This window comes from Schistocerca serialis, chromosome 4 (genome assembly GCF_023864345.2).
Source record: "Schistocerca serialis cubense isolate TAMUIC-IGC-003099 chromosome 4, iqSchSeri2.2, whole genome shotgun sequence".
In the NCBI taxonomy this organism is placed as follows: domain Eukaryota; kingdom Metazoa; phylum Arthropoda; class Insecta; order Orthoptera; family Acrididae; genus Schistocerca; species Schistocerca serialis.
Window position 1 is genome coordinate 222,517,011 of NC_064641.1, and position 22,960 is coordinate 222,539,970.

The window sequence follows — 22,960 nt, forward strand, 5'->3', positions numbered from 1 at the left end:
CTTTGCCGCTGCCACCAGGTGGACCCCATGACTTCCTTTGCTGCACTAGCCCATCCCCAGTGGTCCCAAGCAGTTGGCCCTCTGCCTTTGTCCACAGATGCTTGTAGTTCCAGCTCGCCAGAGGAGGAGAGGGATTGGCAGTATGCCCATGTACACCACCACCTGTGGTCCTGGCTGCAGGCCATCAGAGTGTCCACGCTCTCTCTCAAATTAGCCATGCTCAGTGGAGGTTCAACTTACTGACTAGGACAAGTTCTGTGATATTGTATGATGAACATTTCAGGTTACTGGACTCAGTTTGGACTGCAATACTTACGTTAATGCTCCTATGTGCCTATGCGATTTTGGTGGCCTGTTTACCACCATTGTATTTTTGTGTGTTGTTTGTTGTCAATACAGAACTGTAGATACTACAACAAATATCTTTGGCTCATGCAAGGCACAGCATTTTTGCCCATACAGTTACCAAAATTATATCTTAAAGAGGTGGTGACCTTTGGTAAGTCACTATACAGGTCATGCCTTAACAGAACATCATAGAAGATCTGTGTGAGAGAGCTTTATGATGAAAGATCTACAAACTAAATTCCTGTTATATTATACATGTGGTTCTCATCTAGTGTCTCTGAAACTGTTGTTAAAACTTCAAACTTCTCTCTCTGAGAGTGTAGTAACATCATATATTTATATATTCAGTACTGTGAAAAATTAATTAATCTAATACACTACAATCATTCTGTATGCCAGTGACAATAAAATGTATTCCTCAAGATTTATGGAAATTTCCTTCAAAACTATAATCAACTGCACCCTAATATATATTTTACTGTAGCAATTTGAACAGGTGGTTACAAAATGAAAAATGTGTATTGTAAACATACAATTATTACATACATTTTACTTTCCTCACTGTAGCCCTCATAAGCAGCTACTGATCTTATGTTCATCAAACTGTCCAAGGCAAATGACTCAGATTTCCTGTATGATTTTATCTGTGCATTCCTTAAGTATTTGGTGACCTAAAAATAAGTAAAGAGCAGTTAAATCAGACAATGATTGCCACACAAATGGAAAACAATTGCTCAGACTGATCTGCATCATTGTACACAACTTATGATTGTGGTGGCTTCTTTCAAAAAGTGAGTGCTATGTTACTAACAATCAACTGGGGTAAAAAAAGTTTACATGTACCACATTATGCTTGTGTAGAGAGAGACAGACAGAGAGAGAGAGAGAGAGCACCAGTATAAAATGCCCATTACATGTGTTGCTTGTATGTGTGCAACTCGGAGCAGTAGGGAGACAACCAAGCACTTTTCATATAAAAATCATTGACACGGGATTCTGCTCTATGTATAACAAGTTCACATACTCTTCTCACTACTAGTAACATAAAGCAGTGGATATGCATACCTGTAAGGAATTTCATTGATAATACATATTCTTTCAATCATTCACCTGTGTACAACCAGATTTAGATTTCTTGCATTCCAATAGTTCTCCCCTTTTCTTATTCCTCTCTGGACACACATTACAGCAAAACAATCAAACCATGGCACATAGAATAGATAATGTTTACTGCAGGAAACATTGAACAGATTAAAAGTAATGGGAGTAATTGTCATTAGATTGATGTGACAATTACTGAAACTGGAATGAGCATATTACTTCTTTATGTGTAAGTTTCTGAGTGGTTGTACATATGGTGAAACATTTGGTCATGCCAGAAGTGTCTGCAGGAACCAAAAACAGTATGTCAACACAAAGTGAGTGTGATCAGGTTTTCATCATGATCCTCAATATGTCTCATCTAATGAGGTAACTGAAAACAAAACCTGAGGCAACAATATTCTGTTTGGGAATTGTTTGCTGCTGTATCCTCCAGCATATTGCCTGTGGCTGCACTATAGATGCAACTGGCAGGCTGCCATCTCTTAGGCCCTCTGTCAGCTTCACAAGACACAATGAGCTATATACCAACACAGTGGCTGACCAAAACATGTTTGTCTGTATTTCAGTTAGACTCCAGCAGACTCTACAGAAACATGCACTGCCAGCTCCACCAACCAGAGCACTTGGATCACTGCTGATGGTACCACATTCACAACAGTATTTGCCTCTGTTAATCATATGTCCACTGGAACATAGCACAACTATCAATCTGCTGAGCCTGTACTTATGGATCTCACAGTCACTGAAAGATGACTTCAGTTTGCTGAGCCACAACTAGATTGAATCCTTGAAGTGCCCCAACAGTTCCATCAGTGGCACCAACCATGGGCAGCCACCGTAGCAGCACCACAATGAGCAGTCAGCCATCACTACTGAATACATTGCCTCTGCCAACCTCACCCTCAGCAGATACTGTACTGCTCAGATATGCTGGTTGAATTTATAATTTGTGACCATGTCAAGTAATTATCATCAGTGCTGGACATTGGACAGGACTTATAATAATCCAAGTGTGGTCAAACTCCCCATACAAACTATTGTAGATCCAGTGACTTAAAAGTTCTCTTTTGAATCCAATCCAGGAAGATTGTATATTTATGTGTCCTTCAGACTTTCTTGGTTTGCATCTCTGTCAAAATTTTATTGTGGATTAATTCAATTGTCTGTGTTTGAAGTAAAGCATTTGTTCCATGAAGTTTTGTGAGTGCAGATGGATGACTTGACTTCTTGCCACGTTATTTCACATGACAACCATTCAGCCAACTTCAGGTCTTTGTTTTACACTGGAGATTTCTAGTTCACATTGCTAACTTGATATCAAAACAATGCAGAAACTCATGCACAAAGGCAGCCACAATATGACTGCCCTCTGTTGAGTCTAGTGCTCTCTTTGAATATTGCTCCATCTATGACACTCAGGCACATATGTAATGGTTATACTACAAGCAAGCTCTCTGTTGGAATCTGGGATCATGGAGTTAAAATTTAGATGTTAAATTAATAAAAACTAACTGTCTCTAGACATGTCATTAGTCATAAAATGTTTTCTTTTTGAAGGAATTAAGGAAAATACTGGATCCCATGCCTTATCCACTTGAAAGCTGCCATCACGCTTAGTAAGATCTTGCACCAAACATATTTTCACCAATTCCTTGATAACTGAATCCCAGAACAATGTCACTGAGGCCAAGATTTCTGTGGCAGAATAAGCCACAGAATGTTCTGTGGAGAGCCAGTGCTAGGCTATGGCTGACTTTCTGCAATTTGAAATGCGAGTGTGATGACCTTGTTCAGTCCACCTTTCATGTACTGAGCATGTTGTCTGACCAAGGTAGTCTTTGCAATACTGGAAAGATATTCTGTAGATTCTAGCCCTCAGCAGTCCCATACCAAGAAGAATACAAGTCTTTGCAGGTGGCCAGTAGATTACTTAGACACAATGTTTCCTTAGGATTCTGCCAAATTTTGGTGAAATATTGCTGATATATGGAAGGAACACCCTGGATTTGAACCACTCCTTCTCTTAGTCTTGTGGATAGTCATGTTTCTTCCTCCTTAAAGCTGTGCTGATCTGATATCAAGAATATCCATTATGAAACTTCCTGGCAGATTAAAACTGTGTGCCGGACCGAGACTTGAACTCGGGACCCGCACTTGGGTAGCCCAGTTGGTACAGCACTTGCCCGTGAAAGGCAAAGGTCCCGAGTTCGAGTCTCGGTCCGGCACACAGTTTTAATCTGCCAGGAAGTTTCATAGCAGCGCACACTCTGCTGCAGAGTGAAAAATCTCATTCTGGAAATATCTGTTACCTTTGAACATAGGTTGTAGGTGTTCAAGCTCCTTTGCGAGACTGTCTTTATTAAACACAACACATGCCCCCTGTGCCAACATTTGAAGGATGCCCAAAGTTTTGGAGGGTGGTGGCAGCTAGATGGCTGCAAATAAAAGTCAGTATATGTGAACATATGGTGAGTGGAAAGCCCCAATAAACAATCCACATTCTAACTGACCAAGCTGTCCAGAAACAGCTGACAGTCACTGTTCTCCATTTCTGTCATAAACTGGACATTCTCAAGGATTAAATTCAGATGTAGCAAAAAGCATGACAGTTCTTCATCATGGAGCCACACTACAAAAGTACCATCTATATACTGACTGAAGACTTTTGGTTTAAGTTCTGCTGAATCAATTGTGCTCTTATCAAAGTCTTCCACACAAAAGTTTGCTAACAGAGGGGAGAGATGTCTACCCTAGGCAACATTGTCAATTTCCTCAAAATATTTACTGTTAAATAAAAACTATGTTGAAAAAATGGCGTGATGAAATAGCACTGTTATATTGGCTTTGAACTTACTGCTGATAAGTGACAATGAATCTATGAGAGGGACCCTAGCACAGACAGAGATGTCATTGAAGTGTATTAATAAGTCTAATTCATTGAGTCAAAGTGACTTCAGTATATTAATAATATCAATGGAGTTCCAAATATGATGCAACCACTTTCCCACAAAATGTCTCATTAAAGCAGCAAGATGTCTAGCTAAGTCATTCATGAAGAATCAATATTGTGTGCAATAGGTTGTAATGGAAGACCTCCTCTGTGAATCTTTGGAAGACCATATAGCATTGGCAGAACAGAGCTGTGAGTCTTAATCTTTATGCAACTTCTTAACAAAGAGAAGAAGTATTCAATAATTTTGATGTTTTCCTTTTACCTCTTTGTGTGGGGTCCTTACCAGTCTTTTGGCATGTTGTTTCACTCAACAAGCTATAAATCTACTGGTAATAGGTCTCCAGTGGCAACAGCAAAGTGTCTGATACAGACAGCCTTGCAAAGGAGCTGGAACACCTACAAACTATGTTAAAAGATAATGGATATTCTATATATCATATCAGCACAACTTTAAGGAGAAAGAAACATGACTACACACAAGATCAAAAGAAGACGGAGTGGTTCAAATCCAGAGCATTTCTCTCATATGTCGGCAATATTTCATTTAAATTAGGAAAATTCTAAGGAAGCATTATATGAAAGTAATCTTCCAGCCATCTGCAAAAATTTGTGCTCTTCTCAGTTCAGTAAGGGACAATCTGAGATTGTGGAGGGCGGAATTCTATACAATACTTTGCCAGTGTGGCGAAACCAACATTGGTCAGACATCATACACAATACATGAAAGGTGGGTAGAACATGGTGGCCACACTTGCCTTTCGCTGGCCAGTAAGCCAGATATAGCCAAGCACTGTATCTCCATAGAAACTTCTATGGATGAAATGATAATTAAATCGAAACCCTTAGCTGCTGACAGGTGTTGTTGAAAAACATCAATGGGGACAGCTGAAACTGTGCGCCCCGTCCAGGATTCGAACCCGGGATATCCTATTTACATGGCAGATGCTCTATCCATCTGAGCCACCAAGGGCACAGAGGATAGTGCGACTGCAGGGACTTATCCCCTGAACATTTCCCGTGAGACCCACATTAACAACTGTCCACAACCTACATTCTTAGTGTTCCTAATAGATATTTGCCCATTCACTCATTACTCGCACCAGGCTAAGCTGACGAGTCCCATAAGAGTTCAGGCAAAGCGTGCGCATTCGCACAGAAGAAGGTCAGTGGCTGGGTAGCCTTTAACTATATGAAGATGGTATCTGTTCCTGAGAGAACAGATACCATTAAAGACCATGCAGCTTCTCTAGAATGAAATGATAATTAAATCAAAACCCTTAGCTGCCGATTGGTGTTGTTGAAATACATCAATGGGGACAGCTGAAAATGTGTGCCCCAACTGGGACTCAAACCAGGGATCTTCTGCTTACATGGCAGATGCTCTATCCATCTGAGCCACCGAGAGCACAGAGGATAGTGCAACTGCAGGGACTTATCCCCTGCACGCTTCCCATGAGACCCACATTTCCAAATCTCCACAACGTACATTCGTAGTGTTCCTAATATATATTTGCCTATTCATCAGACTAAGCTTACAAGTCCTGTAAGAGTTCAGGCAAAGCGTGCGCATTCACACAGAAGGTCAATGGCCTTTAACTATATGAAGATGGGGTCTGTTCCCGAGAGAACAGATACCATTGATGACCGTGCTGCTTCTCTAGAATGAAATGATAATTAAATCAAAACCCTTAGGTATTTCAACAACACCTGTTGGCAACTAAAGGTTTTGATTTAATTATCATTTCATTCTAGAGAAGCTGCATGGTCTTCAATGGTATCTGTTCTCTCAGGAACAGATACCATCTTCATATAGTTAAAGCCTACCTGGCCACTGACCTTCTTCTGTGCGAATGCGCACACTTTGCCTGAACTCTTACGGGACTCGTCAGCTTAGCCTGGCGCGAGTAATGAGTGAATGGGCAAATATCTGTTAGGAACACTATGACTGTAGGTTGTGGACAGTTGGGAATGTGGATCGCACGGGAAGCATGAAGGGGATACGTCCCTGCAGTCGCACTGTCCTCTGTTCCCTCGGTGGCTCAAATGGATAGAGCATCTGCCATGTAAGCAGGAGATCCCAGGTTCAAATCCAGGTCGGGGAACACAATTTCAGCTGTCTCCATTGATGTATTTCAGCAACACCTGTTGGCAGCTAAGGGTTTCGGTTTAGTTATCATTTCATTCTAGAGAAGCTGCACGGTTGTCAATGGTATCTGTTCTATCGGGAACAGATTCCATTTTAATACTTCTATGGATGATTCTGCCACAGAAATCTTGGACTCAGTGAGATCATTCTGAGATTCAGTCATTAAGAAGTCAGTTGAAATATGTTTGGTGGAAGATCTCATTAATTATGGTGGAGGCTTTCAAATGGATGAGGCATGGGACTTGGTGTTTTCTTTAATATTTTCAGAAAGGAAACATATTATGACTCATGACACACCTAGAGACAAGTAATTTTTATTAATCTGATTTTGAATATTAACTCAGTGATCCAGCATTCCAACAGGGAGCATGCATGTAGTATCACCATTATCCATATGCCTGCATACCAGACCGAGCAAGGTGGCGCATTGGGTAGTACACTGGACTCACATTCAGGAGGACGATGGTTCAATCCCGCATCCAGCCATCCTGATTTAGGTTTTCCATGATTTACCTAAATTGCTCCAGGCAAATGCCAGGCTGGTACCTTTGAAAGAACACAGCTGACTTCCTTCCCTATCCTTCCCTAATCCAATGAGACCGATGACCTCACTGTCTGGTCTCCTTCCCCCAACAACCAAACCCCCTGCATACCACAGATAGAGCAATATTCTAATATTGTGCTAAACTAAACAGAGGGCAGTCATGTAGTGGCTGTCTTTGCACGTGCATCTCTGTGCCATTTTTGGTACAAAGTTAATGATTGAACTATCAATCTCCAATGCAAAACACACACCGCAAAATTGCTGAATGGTTGTCAGCCAAAATATTGTGGCAAGGAGTCACCATCATCTGGCTGCAGTCCTGAAACTTCATGGAATACTCTTCACTTCAGAAAAGTTTTGTGTTTTTTATTTTTACTACCTTTGAATCACTTATTACGTGTCTGTACTTCCTCTTTGTCACGACTCTTAGTATGTACATACATTCCTAACATAGTTAGTTCATACAAAGACATTTTCAAAACTTTTGTGCAGTTTTCCCATAGAATTTTCCAATTATACTATCAGATTTTCTTGTTCCAGTACAACAATGCAGAAAGTGAACATATTGATACAGCTACTGCTTTCCTCTCAGCAACTTCAGCATGAACAAGAGCATCTTCTGAAAGTTTTGGCCACTGTTGCAGAAATGGATGAAGCCACTTCTGCAATTTCAAGATCTAAATGAAGTCTTAGATTCATGGTTTTAGTCATCATAACAAGGTTGGTACAGCATTTTGTGGTCTTTGCAATTCAAGGTGACTCTTGACAGTGAGCTTTTCCTTAGCGTACCCTGCTACTAATGTATATCAAACTGCAGTGGCCCCCAGGCTACCACATGTGACTACAACTACCTGCACTACAATGCAACTGGTTGGTTGTCATCTCTTAGATCCCCAGTCACCACAATCGGTGCTACTTTCACAAAATTACTTGCCTCTGCCACTCAAATTCCACTGGAACACAGCACAAGTATCAGTCTGCCGAGATCATACTTAACAGCTGCCCTGTCATAAAGATGAATTCAGTTTCCTGAGCCACAACTAAATCTAATCCTCATAGCTTCCTCAACAGTTCCAACTGCAGCATCAACCATGGAGGATCACCAAAGTGGCACTACCGTTGACAGCCAGACATCACTACCACATCCATTGCCTCCAACAACCTCAGCTGAGGCAGACACTGTGCACTCAGATGGTATAATCTGGTTGAAATTATACTTTGTGACTATGTCAGGTAATTGTCATCAGGACTGGATGTCTGATGGGACTTAGAATAATCCAAGTGTAGTCAATCTCCACATAAAACTAACGTAAATTCTCTTGTGAATCCTATCCAGGAAGGATATGTATTTGTATGTCCAGAATTTCTTGGAACTGTCTCCCTGTGGGCATTTGATTGTGGATTACTTCCATTTTCTGTGTTTGGAATAAAGTATTTTTTATTTGTACTACCTGGAAATGAGTTACTGCATGCATGTACTTCCATTTTGGACACTTCATTTGTGATGCGTGGGCCTTATCATGCGTCTTGTGCATCTCATCTATCAACAGTGATTTACATATAAGCTAATGGGATGGTTATTCTGTGATGCAGTTCAATTTGAAAGTGAAACACACACACACAGAGAGAGAGAGAGAGAGAGAGAGAGAGAGAGAGAGAGAATTCATCTTCTAAAGTGCCTTCATTCCATATAGGTAAAACTAATTTTTCTCTATCGATTTCATCACTCTTATTAATAAAGTTCCATTTTTTTACAAGTATTTATCTAGCTTTAACCACACAACACTTAAACAAAAATTATTTAAGTGTAATATCTTCTTCTGTAACTGCTCAGCACTATTAAGTCAATGAACAGTTTCTATAATTTCCAACTAATCTAAAAAAAAAACATAAAAAATAAAAAAAATAAAAAAAATAGAGGCAAAGCTTTTTAGAGGCAAAGCTTTTCATTGTCTCTTAACCAGTTGAAGCTTTCTAAGGGACACACACTTCTTATTACAGATTGAGAATTTACAAAATTTCATTATTTATACATCTGTAGACAATATGCATTATGTGGATCCCATCTCATTGTCTATGCTGACTAAACATATACAAATACAGATAGTTAAAATATAAGCAAATTCCTACTTACAGTTTTTCATAACTTATGTTACATGTCTATAGAGCTTAGGAAGGGAGGAAAGAAGGAAGGAAGATTGGGTTTAATTTCCCATCAACATTGACGTCATTAGAGATGGAGCACAAGCTTCGATTTGTCAAGGATGAGAAAGGAAATTGGCTGTGCCATTTCAAAGGAACTGCCCCGGCATTTGCCCAGAGTAATTTAGGGAAATCATGGAAAACTGAAACCAGGATGGCTGGATGTAGATTTGAACCACCATCCTCCTGAATGCAAGTCCGGTGTGCTAACCACTATACCACCTCCCTCAGTGAAGAGCTTACATCTCTATTCTGTCCTAAAGTGTTTATTGAGCATGTTGTTGCTGTTGTGGTCTTCAGTCCAGAGACTGGTTTGATGCAGCTGCTCTCCATGCTACTCTATCTTGTGCAAGCTTCCTCATCTACAAGTAACTACTGCAACCTACATTTTTCTGAATCTGCCTAGTGCATTCATCCCTTGGTCTCCCTCTACATTTTTTACCCTCCATGCTTCCCTCCAATACTAAATTGGTGATCCCTTGGTGCCTCAGAATGTGTTCTACCAACCGATCTCTTCTTCTAGTCAAGTTGGGCCACAAATTCCTTTTCTCCCCAATTCTATTCAGTACCTCCTCACTAGTTACATGACCTACCCATCTAATCTTCAGCATTCTTCTGTAGCACCACATTTTGAAAGCTTCTATTCTCTTCTTGTCTAAACTATTTATCATCCACGTTTCACTTCCATACAAATACTTTCAGAAAATATTTTCTGACACTTAAATCTATACTTGATGTTAACAGATTTCTCTTCTTCAGAAATGCTTTCCTTGCCATTGCCAGTCTATTTTATATCCTCTCTACTTTGACCATCATCAGTTATTTTGCTTCCCAAATAGCAGAACTAATCTAACACGTTAAGTGTCTCCTTTCCTCATCTATTTCACTCAGCAAAACCTGATTTAATTCGACTACATTCCATTATCCTCATTTTGCTTTTGTTGATGTTCATCTTATATCCTCCTTTGAAGACACTGTCCATTCTGTTCATCTGCTCTTCCAGGTCCTTTGCTGTACCTGCCAGAATTACAATGTCATTGTCAAACCTAAAAGTTTTTATTTCTTCTCCATGGATTTTAATTCCTACCCAAATTTTTCTTTTGTTTCCTTTAGTGCTTGCTCAATATACAGACTGAATAACATTGGGGATAGGCTACAACACTGTCGCACTCCCTTCCCAACCACTGCTTCCCTTTAATGCCCCTCGACTCTTATAACTGGTGTCTGGTATCTGTACAAATTGTAAATAGCCTTTCGCTCCCTGTATTTGATCCCTTCCACTTTCAGAATTTGAAAGAGAGTATTCTGGTCAACATTATCAAAAACTTTCTCCAAATCCACAAATGCTAGAAATGTAGGTTTGCCTGTCCTTAACCTAAGATAAGTCGTAGGGTCAGTACTGCCTCGCATGTTCCAACATTTGTATGGAAACCAAACTGATCTTCCCCAAGGTCAGCTTCTACCAGTTTTTCCATTCATCTGTAAAGAAGCCATGTTAGTATTTTGCATCCATGACTTATTAAACTGACAGGTCAGTAATTTTCACACCTGTCAACACCTGCTTCCTTTGGAATTGGAATTATCCATTCTTCTTGAAGTCTGAGGATATTTCACCTGTCTCATACATCTTGTTGAACAGATGGTAAGAATTTTGTCATGGCTTGCTCTCCCAAGGCTGTCAGTAGTTCTAATGGAATAGTGTCTACTCCCGGGGCCTTGTTTCCACTTAGGTCTTTCAGTGCTTTATCAAATTCTTCACACAGTATCATATCTCCCATTTCATCTTTATCTATGTCCACCTCCATTTCCATAATATTGCCTCAAGTGTGTAACCCTTCTATAGACCCTCTATGTACTCCTTCCACCTTTCTGCTTTCCCTTCTTTGCTTAGAACTGGTTTACCATCTGAGCTCTTGATATTCGTACATGTGGTTCTCTTGTCACCAAAGGTCTCTTTAATTTTCCTGTTGGCAGTATCTATCTTTCCCCTAGTGATATATGCATTACATCCTTACATTTGTCCTCTAGCCATCCCTGCTTAGCCATTTTGCACTTCCTGTTGTTCTCCTTTTTGACACGTTTGTATTTCTTTTCGTCTGCTTCATTTGCTGCATTTTTATACATTCTCCTTTCGTCGATTAAATTCAGTATCTCTTCTATTACCCAAAGATTTCTACTAGACCTCATCTTTTTAACTACTTGATCCTCTGCTGCCTTTCAGTATTTCAGCTATGAAAGCTACCCATTCTTCTTCTACTGTATTTCTTTCCCCTGTTCTTGTCAATTGTTCCCTAATGCTCTCTCTGAAACTCTCTACAACTTCTGGTTCTTTCTGTTTATCCAGGTCCCATATCCTTCAAATTCCCACCTTTTTGCAGTTTCTTCAGTTTTAATTCTGTTTATCCAGGTCCCATATCCTTAAATTCCCACCTTTTTGCAGTTTCTTCAGTTTTAATTTACAGTTCATAACCAATAAATTGTGGTCAGAGTCCACATCTGCCCCTGGAAATGTCTCACAATTTAAAACTTGGTTCCTAAATCTCTGTCTTACCATTATACACTCCTGGAAATGGAAAAAAGAACACATTGACACCGGTGTGTCAGACCCATCATACTTGCTCCGGACACTCCGAGAGGGCTGTACAAGCAATGATCACACGCACGGCACAGCGGACACACCAGGAACCGCGGCGTTGGCCGTCGAATGGCGCTAGCTGCGCAGCATTTGTGCACCGCCGCCGTCAGTGTCAGCCAGTTTGCCGTGGCATACGGAGCTCCATCGCAGTCTTTAACACTGGTAGCATGCCACGACAGCGTGGACGTGAACCGTATGTGCAGTTGACGGACTTTGAGCGAGGGCGTATAGTGGGCATGCGGGAGGCCGGGTGGACGTACCGCCGAATTGCTCAACACCTGGGGCGTGAGGTCTCCACAGTACATCGATGTTGTCGCCAGTGGTCGGCGAAAGGTGCACATGCCCGTCGACCAGGGACCGGACCGCAGCGATGCACGGATGCACGCCAAGATCGTAGGATCTTACGCAGTGCCGTAAGGGACCGCACCGCCACTTCCCAGCAAATTAGGGACACTGTTGCTCCTGGGGTATCGGCGAGGACCATTCGCAACCGTCTCCACGAAGCTGGGCTACGGTCCCGCACACCTTTAGGCCGTCTTCCGCTCACGCCCCAACATCGTGCAGCCCGCCTCCAGTGGTGTCGCGACAGGCGTGAATGGAGGGACGAATGGAGACGTGTCGTCTTCAGCGATGAGAGTCGCTTCTGCCTTGGTGCCAATGATGGTCGTATGCGTGTTTGGCGCCGTGCAGGTGAGCGCCACAATCAGGACTGCATACGACCGAGGCACACAGGGCCAACACCCGGCATCATGGTGTGGGGAGCGATCTCCTACACTGGCCGTACACCACTGGTGATCGTCGAGGGGACACTGAATAGTGCACGGTACATCCAAACCGTCATCGAACCCATCGTTCTACCATTCCTAGACCGGCAAGGGAACTTGCTGTTCCAACAGGACAATGCACGTCCGCATGTATCCCGTGCCACCCAACGTGCTCTAGAAGGTGTAAGTCAACTACCCTGGCCAGCAAGATCTCCGGATCTGTCCCCCATTGAGCATGTTTGGGACTGGATGAAGCGTCGTCTCACGCGGTCTGCACGTCCAGCACGAACGCTGGTCCAACTGAGGCGCCAGGTGGAAATGGCATGGCAAGCCGTTCCACAGGACTACATCCAGCATCTCTACGATCGTCTCCATGGGAGAATAGCAGCCTGCATTGCTGCGAAAGGTGGATATACACTGTACTAGTGCCGACATTGTGCATGCTCTGTTGCCTGTGTCTATGTGCCTGTGGTTCTGTCAGTGTGATCATGTGATGTATCTGACCCCAGGAATGTGTCAATAAAGTTTCCCCTTCCTGGGACAATGAATTCACGGTGTTCTTATTTCAATTTCCAGGAGTGTATAATCTATCTGAAACCTTCCAGTGTCTCCAGGACTCTCCCATGTATAGAACTTTCTTTCATGATTCTTAAACCAAGAGTTAGCTATCATTAAGTTATGCTCTGTGCAAAATTCTACCAAACAGATTCCTCTTTCATTCCTTATCCCCATTCCATACTCACCTACTACTTTTCCTTCTCTTCCTTTTCATACTATTGAATTCCAGTCCTCCATGACTATTAAATTTTTGTTTCCCTTCACTATGAGAATAATTTCTTATATTGTTTTGTGGCGGTGTTCATAGCGACAAACAATTCGCTGTAGAAACGGCTTACGAAGTCACCGCCACACTTTTAATAGCGGGCCGACCGGTCCGCTGGAACAGTGAACAGAAAGATGAAAACCCAAACACTCTGATTAAATAAAAGTCGGTACTTATCTTTATTACGAAGATACAGCAACACAATAGTGAACTCCGTGTCTACAGAAATCTGTCTAGTTCGAGTCGGAGCGGCTAGGTCAGCGTCGGCTGACGACAAACAACAACTCTGCTGCGATGAACACACGACTGACTAGCAAGTACACAATTCGGTGGCGAGTATACAACTGAGCGGCGAATACAGAACTGTCCTAGCGCTCGTGACTCCAGCGCTTAAGAAGCCAGAAGCCAGCGGTGGCGCGCGCAGACTTGCGGCGATTTCCTGTATCGCTGGTGCTGCTTATGCGGACGGCGTCCGGACTTTGATGCTGCCAACCTTTTGGCAGCGGGCTCGGGTGGCATTACTGGTTAGGATATAACATATTGCATGATACATTTCTTCCATCTCTTCATCATCTGAGGAGGTAGTTGGCATATAAACTTGTACTACTATGGTAGGCATTGGATTTGTGTCTAGCTTGGCTACAACAATGCATTCACTATGCTGCTCGTAGTAGCTTATTTGCATTCCTATTTTTTTTTATTCATTATTAAACCCACCCCTGCATTACCATATCTGATTTTGTATTTATAACCCTTTATTCACCTGACCAAAAATCTTGTTCCTCCTGCCACTGAATTATGCTAATTCTCACTATATCTAATTTTAACTTATCCATTTACCTTTTTAAATTTTCTAACCTAGCTGCCCGATTAAGGGATCTGACATTCCTTGCTCCGACCCATAGAACGCCAGTTTTCTTTCTCCTGATAACGACATCCTCCTGAGTAGGCCCTGCCTGGAGATCTGAATGGGGGAGTATTTTACTTCTGGAAATTTTACCCAAGATGACAGCATCATTATTTAACCATACAGTAAAGGTGCTTGCCCTCGGGAAAAATTATGGCTGTGGTTTCCCCTTGCTTTCATCTGTCACAGTACCAGCGTAGCAAGGCTGTTTTGGTTAATGTTACAAGGCCAGATCAGTCAATAATCCAGACTGTTGCCCCTGCAACTACTGAAAAGACTGCTGCCCCTCGTCAAGAACCACATGTTTGTCTGACCTCTCAGCAGATACCCCTCCATTATAGTTGCACCTACAATAAGGCTATCTGTATCACTGAGGCATGCAAGTCTCCCCACCAGTGGCAAGGTCCATGGTTCATGGGTAGGTGGGAGGGGGGGGGGGGGGGGTTGTTGAACATACTGTATTGTATTTATTTAGCAGCCATATAAAAAACTTTCATAATATAATTATACACTACTACCACATGCAACACTGCGCTATCACTGACACCACTGTATCAAGTGTTGTTCGGAAATTAATGTAAATTTTTTGGGGTTTTATATTTGGTTTAATACTGATGTTTCATAAACTTATCAATGCTGTAAAATGTTAAGAACTGTGAACTGTCAGTCAGTGAAATTTTTGGTCTGAAGTGGTGTGGCAGCCATTACTGTTCTAAACACATATACTCCATTATGATACTCCACTGCCAAAGAATAATATGTTGTAGTCTGATCTCTGTCAGAAGAGAGAATAAAACTGACAAATTCACCAAAGACATAACATCAAAATCAATAAACGTCATGAACCAGCAGAAGGTGTATGAAGTTGCTCTTACTGTTTAAAGTGTGGAAAATAAAATGAGCCATACAAAGGACATTCTGCTACACTACTAACATGCACACATAAAAGCACACATCAGTAAAGTAGATACTAGGTCAGATCAGGTCATTAGATAATGAGCTCAGAAATTTCACCATGGAATCAGTTATGGAAATGAAATTTCAGTACTGCTGATAAGCACTTATTGAAGTCCACACAGTGGTCATAGCTTTTGTTACAGCGTAAAGTCAAGCCCCGGCAAGGCAGTTGGGAAAGATAGAGAAGAGGTGGCTGTGAGAAGAGATCAGCCAATAGTATGCTGATTGAACCCTCTCCAGTACGACAACACAACAGCAGCGGCCCCTATGTGAACAGGACATAAGCGCTGCGCCCGACTGGTCACAGCCCAGTTCAATAGTAACTTCAAGACTAGTGACTTGTATAGCAGTGTCAATTCTATTTACATCACTTGTACTGTCTTTGTAGCAGAGGCTTGGAATTGTTTACAGTGAAGAAAATTGCTTATTTTGTATGTCTCCCTTTGTTTGTGACTCATCTGTGTTATTGGCAAAGTTAAGTATCATCTCTTTTCATTTTGTAATAAAACTCATAAATATGATTTGTTTGATTTGATTGTCTAGAAACTGAGTACAAAGGATTCCTAGACACCCCATATGCGGCTTTTCGCGGATGATGCTGTAGTATACAGAGAAGTTGCAGCATTAGAAAATTGTAGCGAAATGCAGGATGATCTGCAGCGGATAGGCACTTGGTGCAGGGAGTGGCAACTGTCCCTTAACATAGACAAATGTAATGTATTGTGAATACATAGAAAGAAGGATCCTTTATTGTATGATTATATGATAGCGGAACAAACACTGGTAGCAGTTACTTCTGTAAAATATCTGGGAGTATGCGTGCGGAATGATTTGAAGTGGAATGATCATATAAAATTAATTGTTGGTAAGGCAGATACCAGGTTGAGATTCATTGGGAGAGTGCTTAGAAAATGTAGTCCATCAACAAAGGAGGTGGCTTACAAAACTCTCGTTCGACCTATACTTGAGTATTGCTCATCAGTGTGGGATCCGTACCAGATCGGTTTGACGGAGCAGATAGAGAAGATCCAAAGAAGAGCGGCGCGTTTCGTCACAGGGTTATTTGGTAACCGTGATAGCGTTAAGGAGATGTTTAATAAACTCAAGTGGCAGACTCTGCAAGAGAGGCGCTCTGCATCGCGGTGTAGATTGCTCGCCAGGTTTCGAGAGGGTGCGTTTCTGGATGAGGTATCGAATATATTGCTTCCCCCTACTTATACCTCCCGAGGAGATCACAAATGTAAAATTAGAGAGATTAGAGCGCGCACGGAGGCTTTCAGACAGTCGTTCTTCCCGCAAACCATACGCGACTGGAACAGGAAAGGGAGGTAATGACAGTGGCACGTAAAATGCCCTCCGCCACACACCTTTGCGTGGCTTGCAGAGTATAAATGTAGATGTAGATGTAGATATTTGACAACGAACATGGAGACAAAAATTGGCGATGATGTGTAAGAAGCCAGTACCTGGCTGCCAAAAATTTTTGTTTTGTTGTGGGCTTCAGTCACATTTGTTAGCCATACATGACCTGCCAGATCCTTGCAATGCCACAGAATTGAGTCAGTCTTAGGGAAAATGAACTGTTATATTCAGTTCATACCAAATGCTGCACAAGTCGCAGCTCCATTGCATTGCTTGTGTCACAAGAAAGTTCCCTTTGTATGGACAGATGAGTGCCAAGAAGCTTTTAAAAAATTTAAAGATGCATTGCTCAGTGATAAATGTTTGGTTCACGTTGATTCTGACAAGCCCATTGTTGGACACTTCCTCTTACAGAATCAGTGCAGTGCTTTCGCCACTGCTCCACCCTCCTCAGCATCTGGCACCAAAGGAAGGCCAGAAGTACTGCTTCACACCACAGCTAGCATACAAAAAAACATCAATTCTATAGAAGTGTGCAGAGATAGTACTGTATAAAGCCATTGCTAAATATCTCACACAATCCTCTGGAAGAGAGGTACAGATTATTTCATTTGCATTTACTCCGTGATGGTATTTGTGTTTAAAGCAAAACTGAAAAAAGGAATATAGGATTAATTGTAAAAAACAACTATAAAAACAGAAGTAAGTCTAATTTACATACAGACTATGAGTCTGAGTCAGTCAGAGTTCAGAAAGTTTCACATTCTGGTCAAAAATCCTTCAGAGTTTGCCAACAGACATCAGGCAGGAAATTGGGAATTTTCTTTTAGTTATTCTGTGTTTTGTTTTCTCTGTGTCTTAATTTCTTGATTAGCTGTCTTCCTCCCTCCTAACTGGTTTTAGAGCATGTAAGCCTACATGTGAGATAGAGTGACTATATGGTCATTTCGAGTATATGCGTGCACAACAATTTTAGTTCATTTCCAAATTCATTTGTGCTGATGACCTCACCATTGGGTGCCCATATGATCCAAACACACACACACACATCTTCTTAGAACCTTTATCGGCGACTCCTTCTATAAATTACCAGAATATTTTTAAATGGTGATGTAAATTCTGGGTCATTCCATGAACAGTGAACGTTGCATTATGTCTGTAACAATTATGTTCCTTTGCTGAGTGGTAAACCAACACAGTTCATGTTGTGTCTAGACAAGACAGCCTAGACACAATGAGAGGAAGCCAAAAGGCACGCGCTTAAACTCACACAGGCTGGCGTGAGGTCTGAAACAGGATACGTAATGAATGCTATAAAGAAAAGTACGTAGCTTCTGGAATACTTAACTTTAATCCACAATTGGTGAACATTGGTCTTGTTGATACAGTATTATCATCTCAATATAACTTGGTGATGGCGCCTTGCTAGGTCGTATCAATTGACTTAGCTGAAGGCTATGCTAACTATCTTCTCGGCAACTGAGAGAGTCTTCGTCAGTGTAGCATCGCTAGCAAAGTCCGCTGTACAACTGGGACGAGTGCTAGTAAGTCTCTCTATACCTGCCGTGTGGTGGCGCTCGGTCTGCTATCACTGACAGTGGTGACACGTGGGTCCGACGTATACTACCGGACCGCGGCCGATTTAAAGGCTACCACCTAGCAAGTGTGGTGTCTGGCGGTGACACCACAGTTCACATCATCAAACTTTCACTGGGTATAGTGTCATATTCAGGTCCATGTGTTTTTTATTTTCACATTAATACTTCAATGTAAATTGTACAAGTATTACATCTGTAACCATGCAATGACCTCAGTGTTCATATTACATGAGATTTTAGCTTTTCCTTTATAACAAATTATGAGACAGAAATGCTGGCCAGGTTTCACTCTCAGGAGGTAAAATGTATCACACTGTAGATACACACTTATAAATGAAAAGGGACACACTACCCACCTTTCAAAATAATAGTTCCTCCACCGGGAAGAAGACGGGCTTGTTGGAGCATCTAAAAAGGAGGGGCGTATCACTCGGACCCAAGATGAGAGACAACCACCTCTAGAGAGGAGGAGGGTAGGCAAAGAAGAAGCTTGAGACATCAGAGACAATTCAAAGTTTTAGCACTGTCCAGAGGCAATAAGGACAGAGCGAAAAGTAAGGAGTTAAGTAGATGAGAGATAAACAGTGCTGTCAGGAATTAAGACAGAAATGAAGTGGGGGGGATTAACAGAGATTAATGCCAGGAGGGTACTGGATGTCAGGGTGTGTCAGAAAACAAGTTCTCTTCTCCAGAGTTCAAGGAAATTTTTATGGGGAGGGATAATCTAAATAACATGTTTGGTGTAGCAAGCCCTCAGGTCCCTTGAATCATGCAGTGGAGCACATTCAGCAACTGGAGTCTGATTGTCCCCTTGGCAGGCAGTTCTTTTATGCATATTCATGTGATCAGCCAGACTGGTGATTGTCATACCTATACAAAACACTGTGCAGTGGACACAAGGTAGTTGATAAACAGCATGCTTTGTTTTGCATGGCAGGTTTAACAATGGAGACAATTGTATGTGTAGGAAACTTATGTTAGGGGGTTATGGTTTTGGAATGTCATACGGTTTGACTATGATGTTACAGAGGCTGGGAGGTCAACAGAAAGTGATAGTGAGTGGTGTGATGGGGACATCAGGGAGAGAATATCTCATTTCAGGAGTTTGAGAAAGTCATAGCCCTGGCAAAGTAGAAGCACTGAGACCTTAAAGATCTTGGTTTATGGTTAGTGAGGCAGGTGCCTTGAGTTGTTTGGAAGTGGGAACTGTGGTAGAGTGCAGAGGAGGATACTGCACAGGGGATTTGTTTCTGAATAAGATCTGTGGGGTAGTTGCAGGAGAGGATAGTCTGGGAGAAGTTGTTGGTGTAGGTGTTGAAGGATTCATTGGCAGAGAAAAGACATTTGCTGCAGATGTCTAGGCAGTGGAGAAGGGAGTGTTTGAGATGGAAGTTGTCAAGGTGTAGGTATCATTTACTGATTGGTTTTATTTGCACTGAGGTTTATATGTCAGCTTCAGTGAGGTGTTAAAGAAAGTGACTGGTTCTGAAAAAGGAGCTGATGAATTTGAATTGGACAAAGGAATTAAGTTGTTGCAGGAAGCATAGGAGTCATTCTTCACCCTAAGTCCAGACCCCAAAGATATCGTCAATGAAACTGTACCAAGACAGGGGCCCAGATTCTGGGTCTAGAGTAATATGTCTTTCTTGTGGACAACGAAAAAGTTGACTTAGAAAGGAGGTAGTGGTCATCAGACATCAGATGGCACTCAAGAGGTCATTTCTGTATGCGCTCTGTTTTGACTCTGCAGGCAGTAACTGTGTTGAGTTTTGAGATGAACAGTGTTTGCAACATTCATTTTACAGTTCAATCATGCCCCACCAATGAGTGCATACTCCTATTGAACAACTTCAGCCATTTGAAACGGGCCACATTGTGGGCTTGTGGGAAGCTGGATGGATGCATTGACAGATTGTTGTACATATTGGGCACAGTGTATAGGTGGTGTATCACTTCTTTCTGCAGTGCTCTGTGAAACATTCCAACACTCATAGGACGGGTTCTAGACATCCATAGATGCGCATCAAGATAGCCCGCATTGTGTGAGCAGTGGTGGCTGACTGAACATCATCCAGGGAAGAAATTCAGGCACACGTTGCACCTGTTGTGTCATCAAGGACCATTGGGAACCATCTTCTTGCAGCTAGGCTAAGATTACATGTGCTTCTGCCCAGGCTTCCACTGACACCATGACACTGCCAAAACACAGATAACCTGGTGTCATGAGAAAGCTGATTTGAGTGTGGAACAGTGTCCTATTGTCTTCTGAATAGATTATGTTCTGCCTGCATGTGAATGATGGACATAAAAGTGTGCAGTGTATTCCTAGCGGGTGGCCTATTCCAGCCTGTGTTGATCCATGATGCAACGGTCCTACCCCCGCCTTCATGGAGTAGGGGGCCATCAGTTAAACTCAGTGACAGTTGATGTTTTTGCAGGTAACCAATGCCCACTACATTTCACAAACTGTTTTCCCTATGTTACTGCCATTTCTTCATCAGGAAGGTGATGTGCTTTTTCAATAGGACAATGCATGTCCACATATGGCTGCTGTAATGCAATGTGATCTTCATGGTGAACAACAATTACCATGACCAGAAAAATCACCAGTCTTTAGCCAGTTGAACACTTATAAGTCATAGTGAAGGGGAAATGTATTCATTCACTGGAGCCTGCAAGACCCATCACTGAATTTTGAAAAGGCTGATAGATCTTAATAGGGGGAATTCAAAATTAATGGTAGGATAAATGTCATCTACCAATGGGCTGATCTGATTTATAGTTTCCTTAAGTAAAATGGGATTGAGCTATGAGTGAGAAGTGATTAGGAAAGTTTTTTTGTTGTGTGTTCCTGGTTGAGCACAGTAAGTCCTATAACACAAGGTTGGGGAGAGGGAGGCATGAAAAGTATCTAAATGCTGCTAATGCAGGAACTGACATGTTTGGGCATGAAAATAATGTAATTCGAATGGGAAATCTAAGAAAGAGTTTGGTGATGGCTGGGGATCTTGGAACCTCAGAACTCAGATTAGAGACTGTATTATACTGAACAAACTGTGAACATGGTATAGCTCATCATAGAGGTGGTTTTCCATGGCACTTGTGGATGATATATAAGACTAACTTTATTAGCAGTCTGTCATCAATCAATATACTTCATGTATGCTCTTGTATATTATAATATTCCGAATTATGTTGTACTGTTATAGAATAAAATGCATATGTCTGATTTCTTCATATGCCCTAGAGGTCCCTCTCACTGATGTCTGTCAAATATGATGAATGTAATATAATGGAATAATAATGCATGACTCATCTAAACTGAATCAACTCTCACAAGGAATTACAGTGGTTTAAAGAGTTCCTGGCAATCATATAGTTACATGAACTAAATTAGTTTGTTTCTAATGTTTGGAGACACAAAAGGTTTATAAAGTAGTATATATTTATATGAAGAGTGAGTTTTGTAATATGTTTGAAGCTCAAATATACATCATTAGTTGAAGCACATGAAATTAGTATGTCTACTTTTTTTTATAAGTAGAGAGAGTCTTAAGAAATTCCTGTACCTAGCAGCATACTTCAGAGAAGAAAGTGAAAGAGAGTTTGCAGCTGCAGGCTAACCAGCAAGGAAAGTTGGCCGAGCATGTCAAGTAAGTCATCTGACAAAAAAAGTGGAAGTTAGTATATTTACTTTGCACTTAAATTGTCATCCAAAGCCATTAGAACAAGGAGACCAGTGATAAAGGACTAGAGAAACAGGAATTCCAAGACCGAAAAATGAGAAAATAAGTTGTTGCTTGTTGTCATAGCAACTAAACCAAATACGACAAAGAATCTACTACAAGACAACGGAACATGCTCAAGTACATAACGGAGCAAAATTTCTAATTGAGAAATAGAGAAGAAGATTCCAGTGTGTTTCTCTATGAAGAAATACACCTAGAACACTTCAATTAAGAAGAACTGGTGCAGGGAGTGTAGAGCTCTCATATACATCACACGGACATGGTCACGGAAACCAACATCTGATGCCGCTGGCACCAGTTGCTGCTCACTGGTACTGACCTGCCTCCACATCCGCTCACTGACGCAGAGCAAATTCTCCACCGAGTGAGCATAAAACAGAACTTTATTGTTTTAGTACAAAGTGGGACAAACTATTCAGTGAACTTTATTAGGGTAGTTACCATACTTGAAGTTAGTTAAATGCTTACAAGATCTAAAGCTTGCAAGAATAGGGATAACATACAACAAGTCGAGGAAACTCAAGGAAAGTGATGATTTCCAGTTTACTGAATTATTAAGTTCCACAGTTTGTGATAGTCATATTGAAACTGAAAAATCTTCTATCAAAAGCAGGAAAGGTGTTGTAAGCAATCTTAACAATGAAAACTCCTTAAGTGGCGATACCCATTTTTCTGAACCTTTAATATCCACTGTTTGTGAAGAAGTGCAAAGTGAAAACACATATTCAAGAAACAAATATCACTGGAACAATGTCACATACAGAAAAAAATGAATTAGTCATCACAGTACTGAAAAGGAAAATCAAGAAGACTTTCTCATTATAGGTGACTCACTACTAAAAAATGTTGATGTGCGAAATTTGAGGCT

General features: G+C 41.5%; 1 protein-coding gene across 1 annotated transcript in view; it reads right to left on the reverse strand.

Annotated features, from left to right (window-relative positions):
- LOC126474357 (multidrug resistance protein 2-like) overlaps positions 1–22,960 on the reverse strand; it is a 202,212-nt gene that overhangs the window by 37,004 nt on the left and 142,248 nt on the right. Inside the window, exon 6 of the mRNA XM_050101824.1 lies at positions 895–1,019. Within this exon, the coding sequence (XP_049957781.1) occupies positions 895–1,019 (125 nt within the window). The remainder of the gene's footprint in view (positions 1–894; positions 1,020–22,960) is intronic.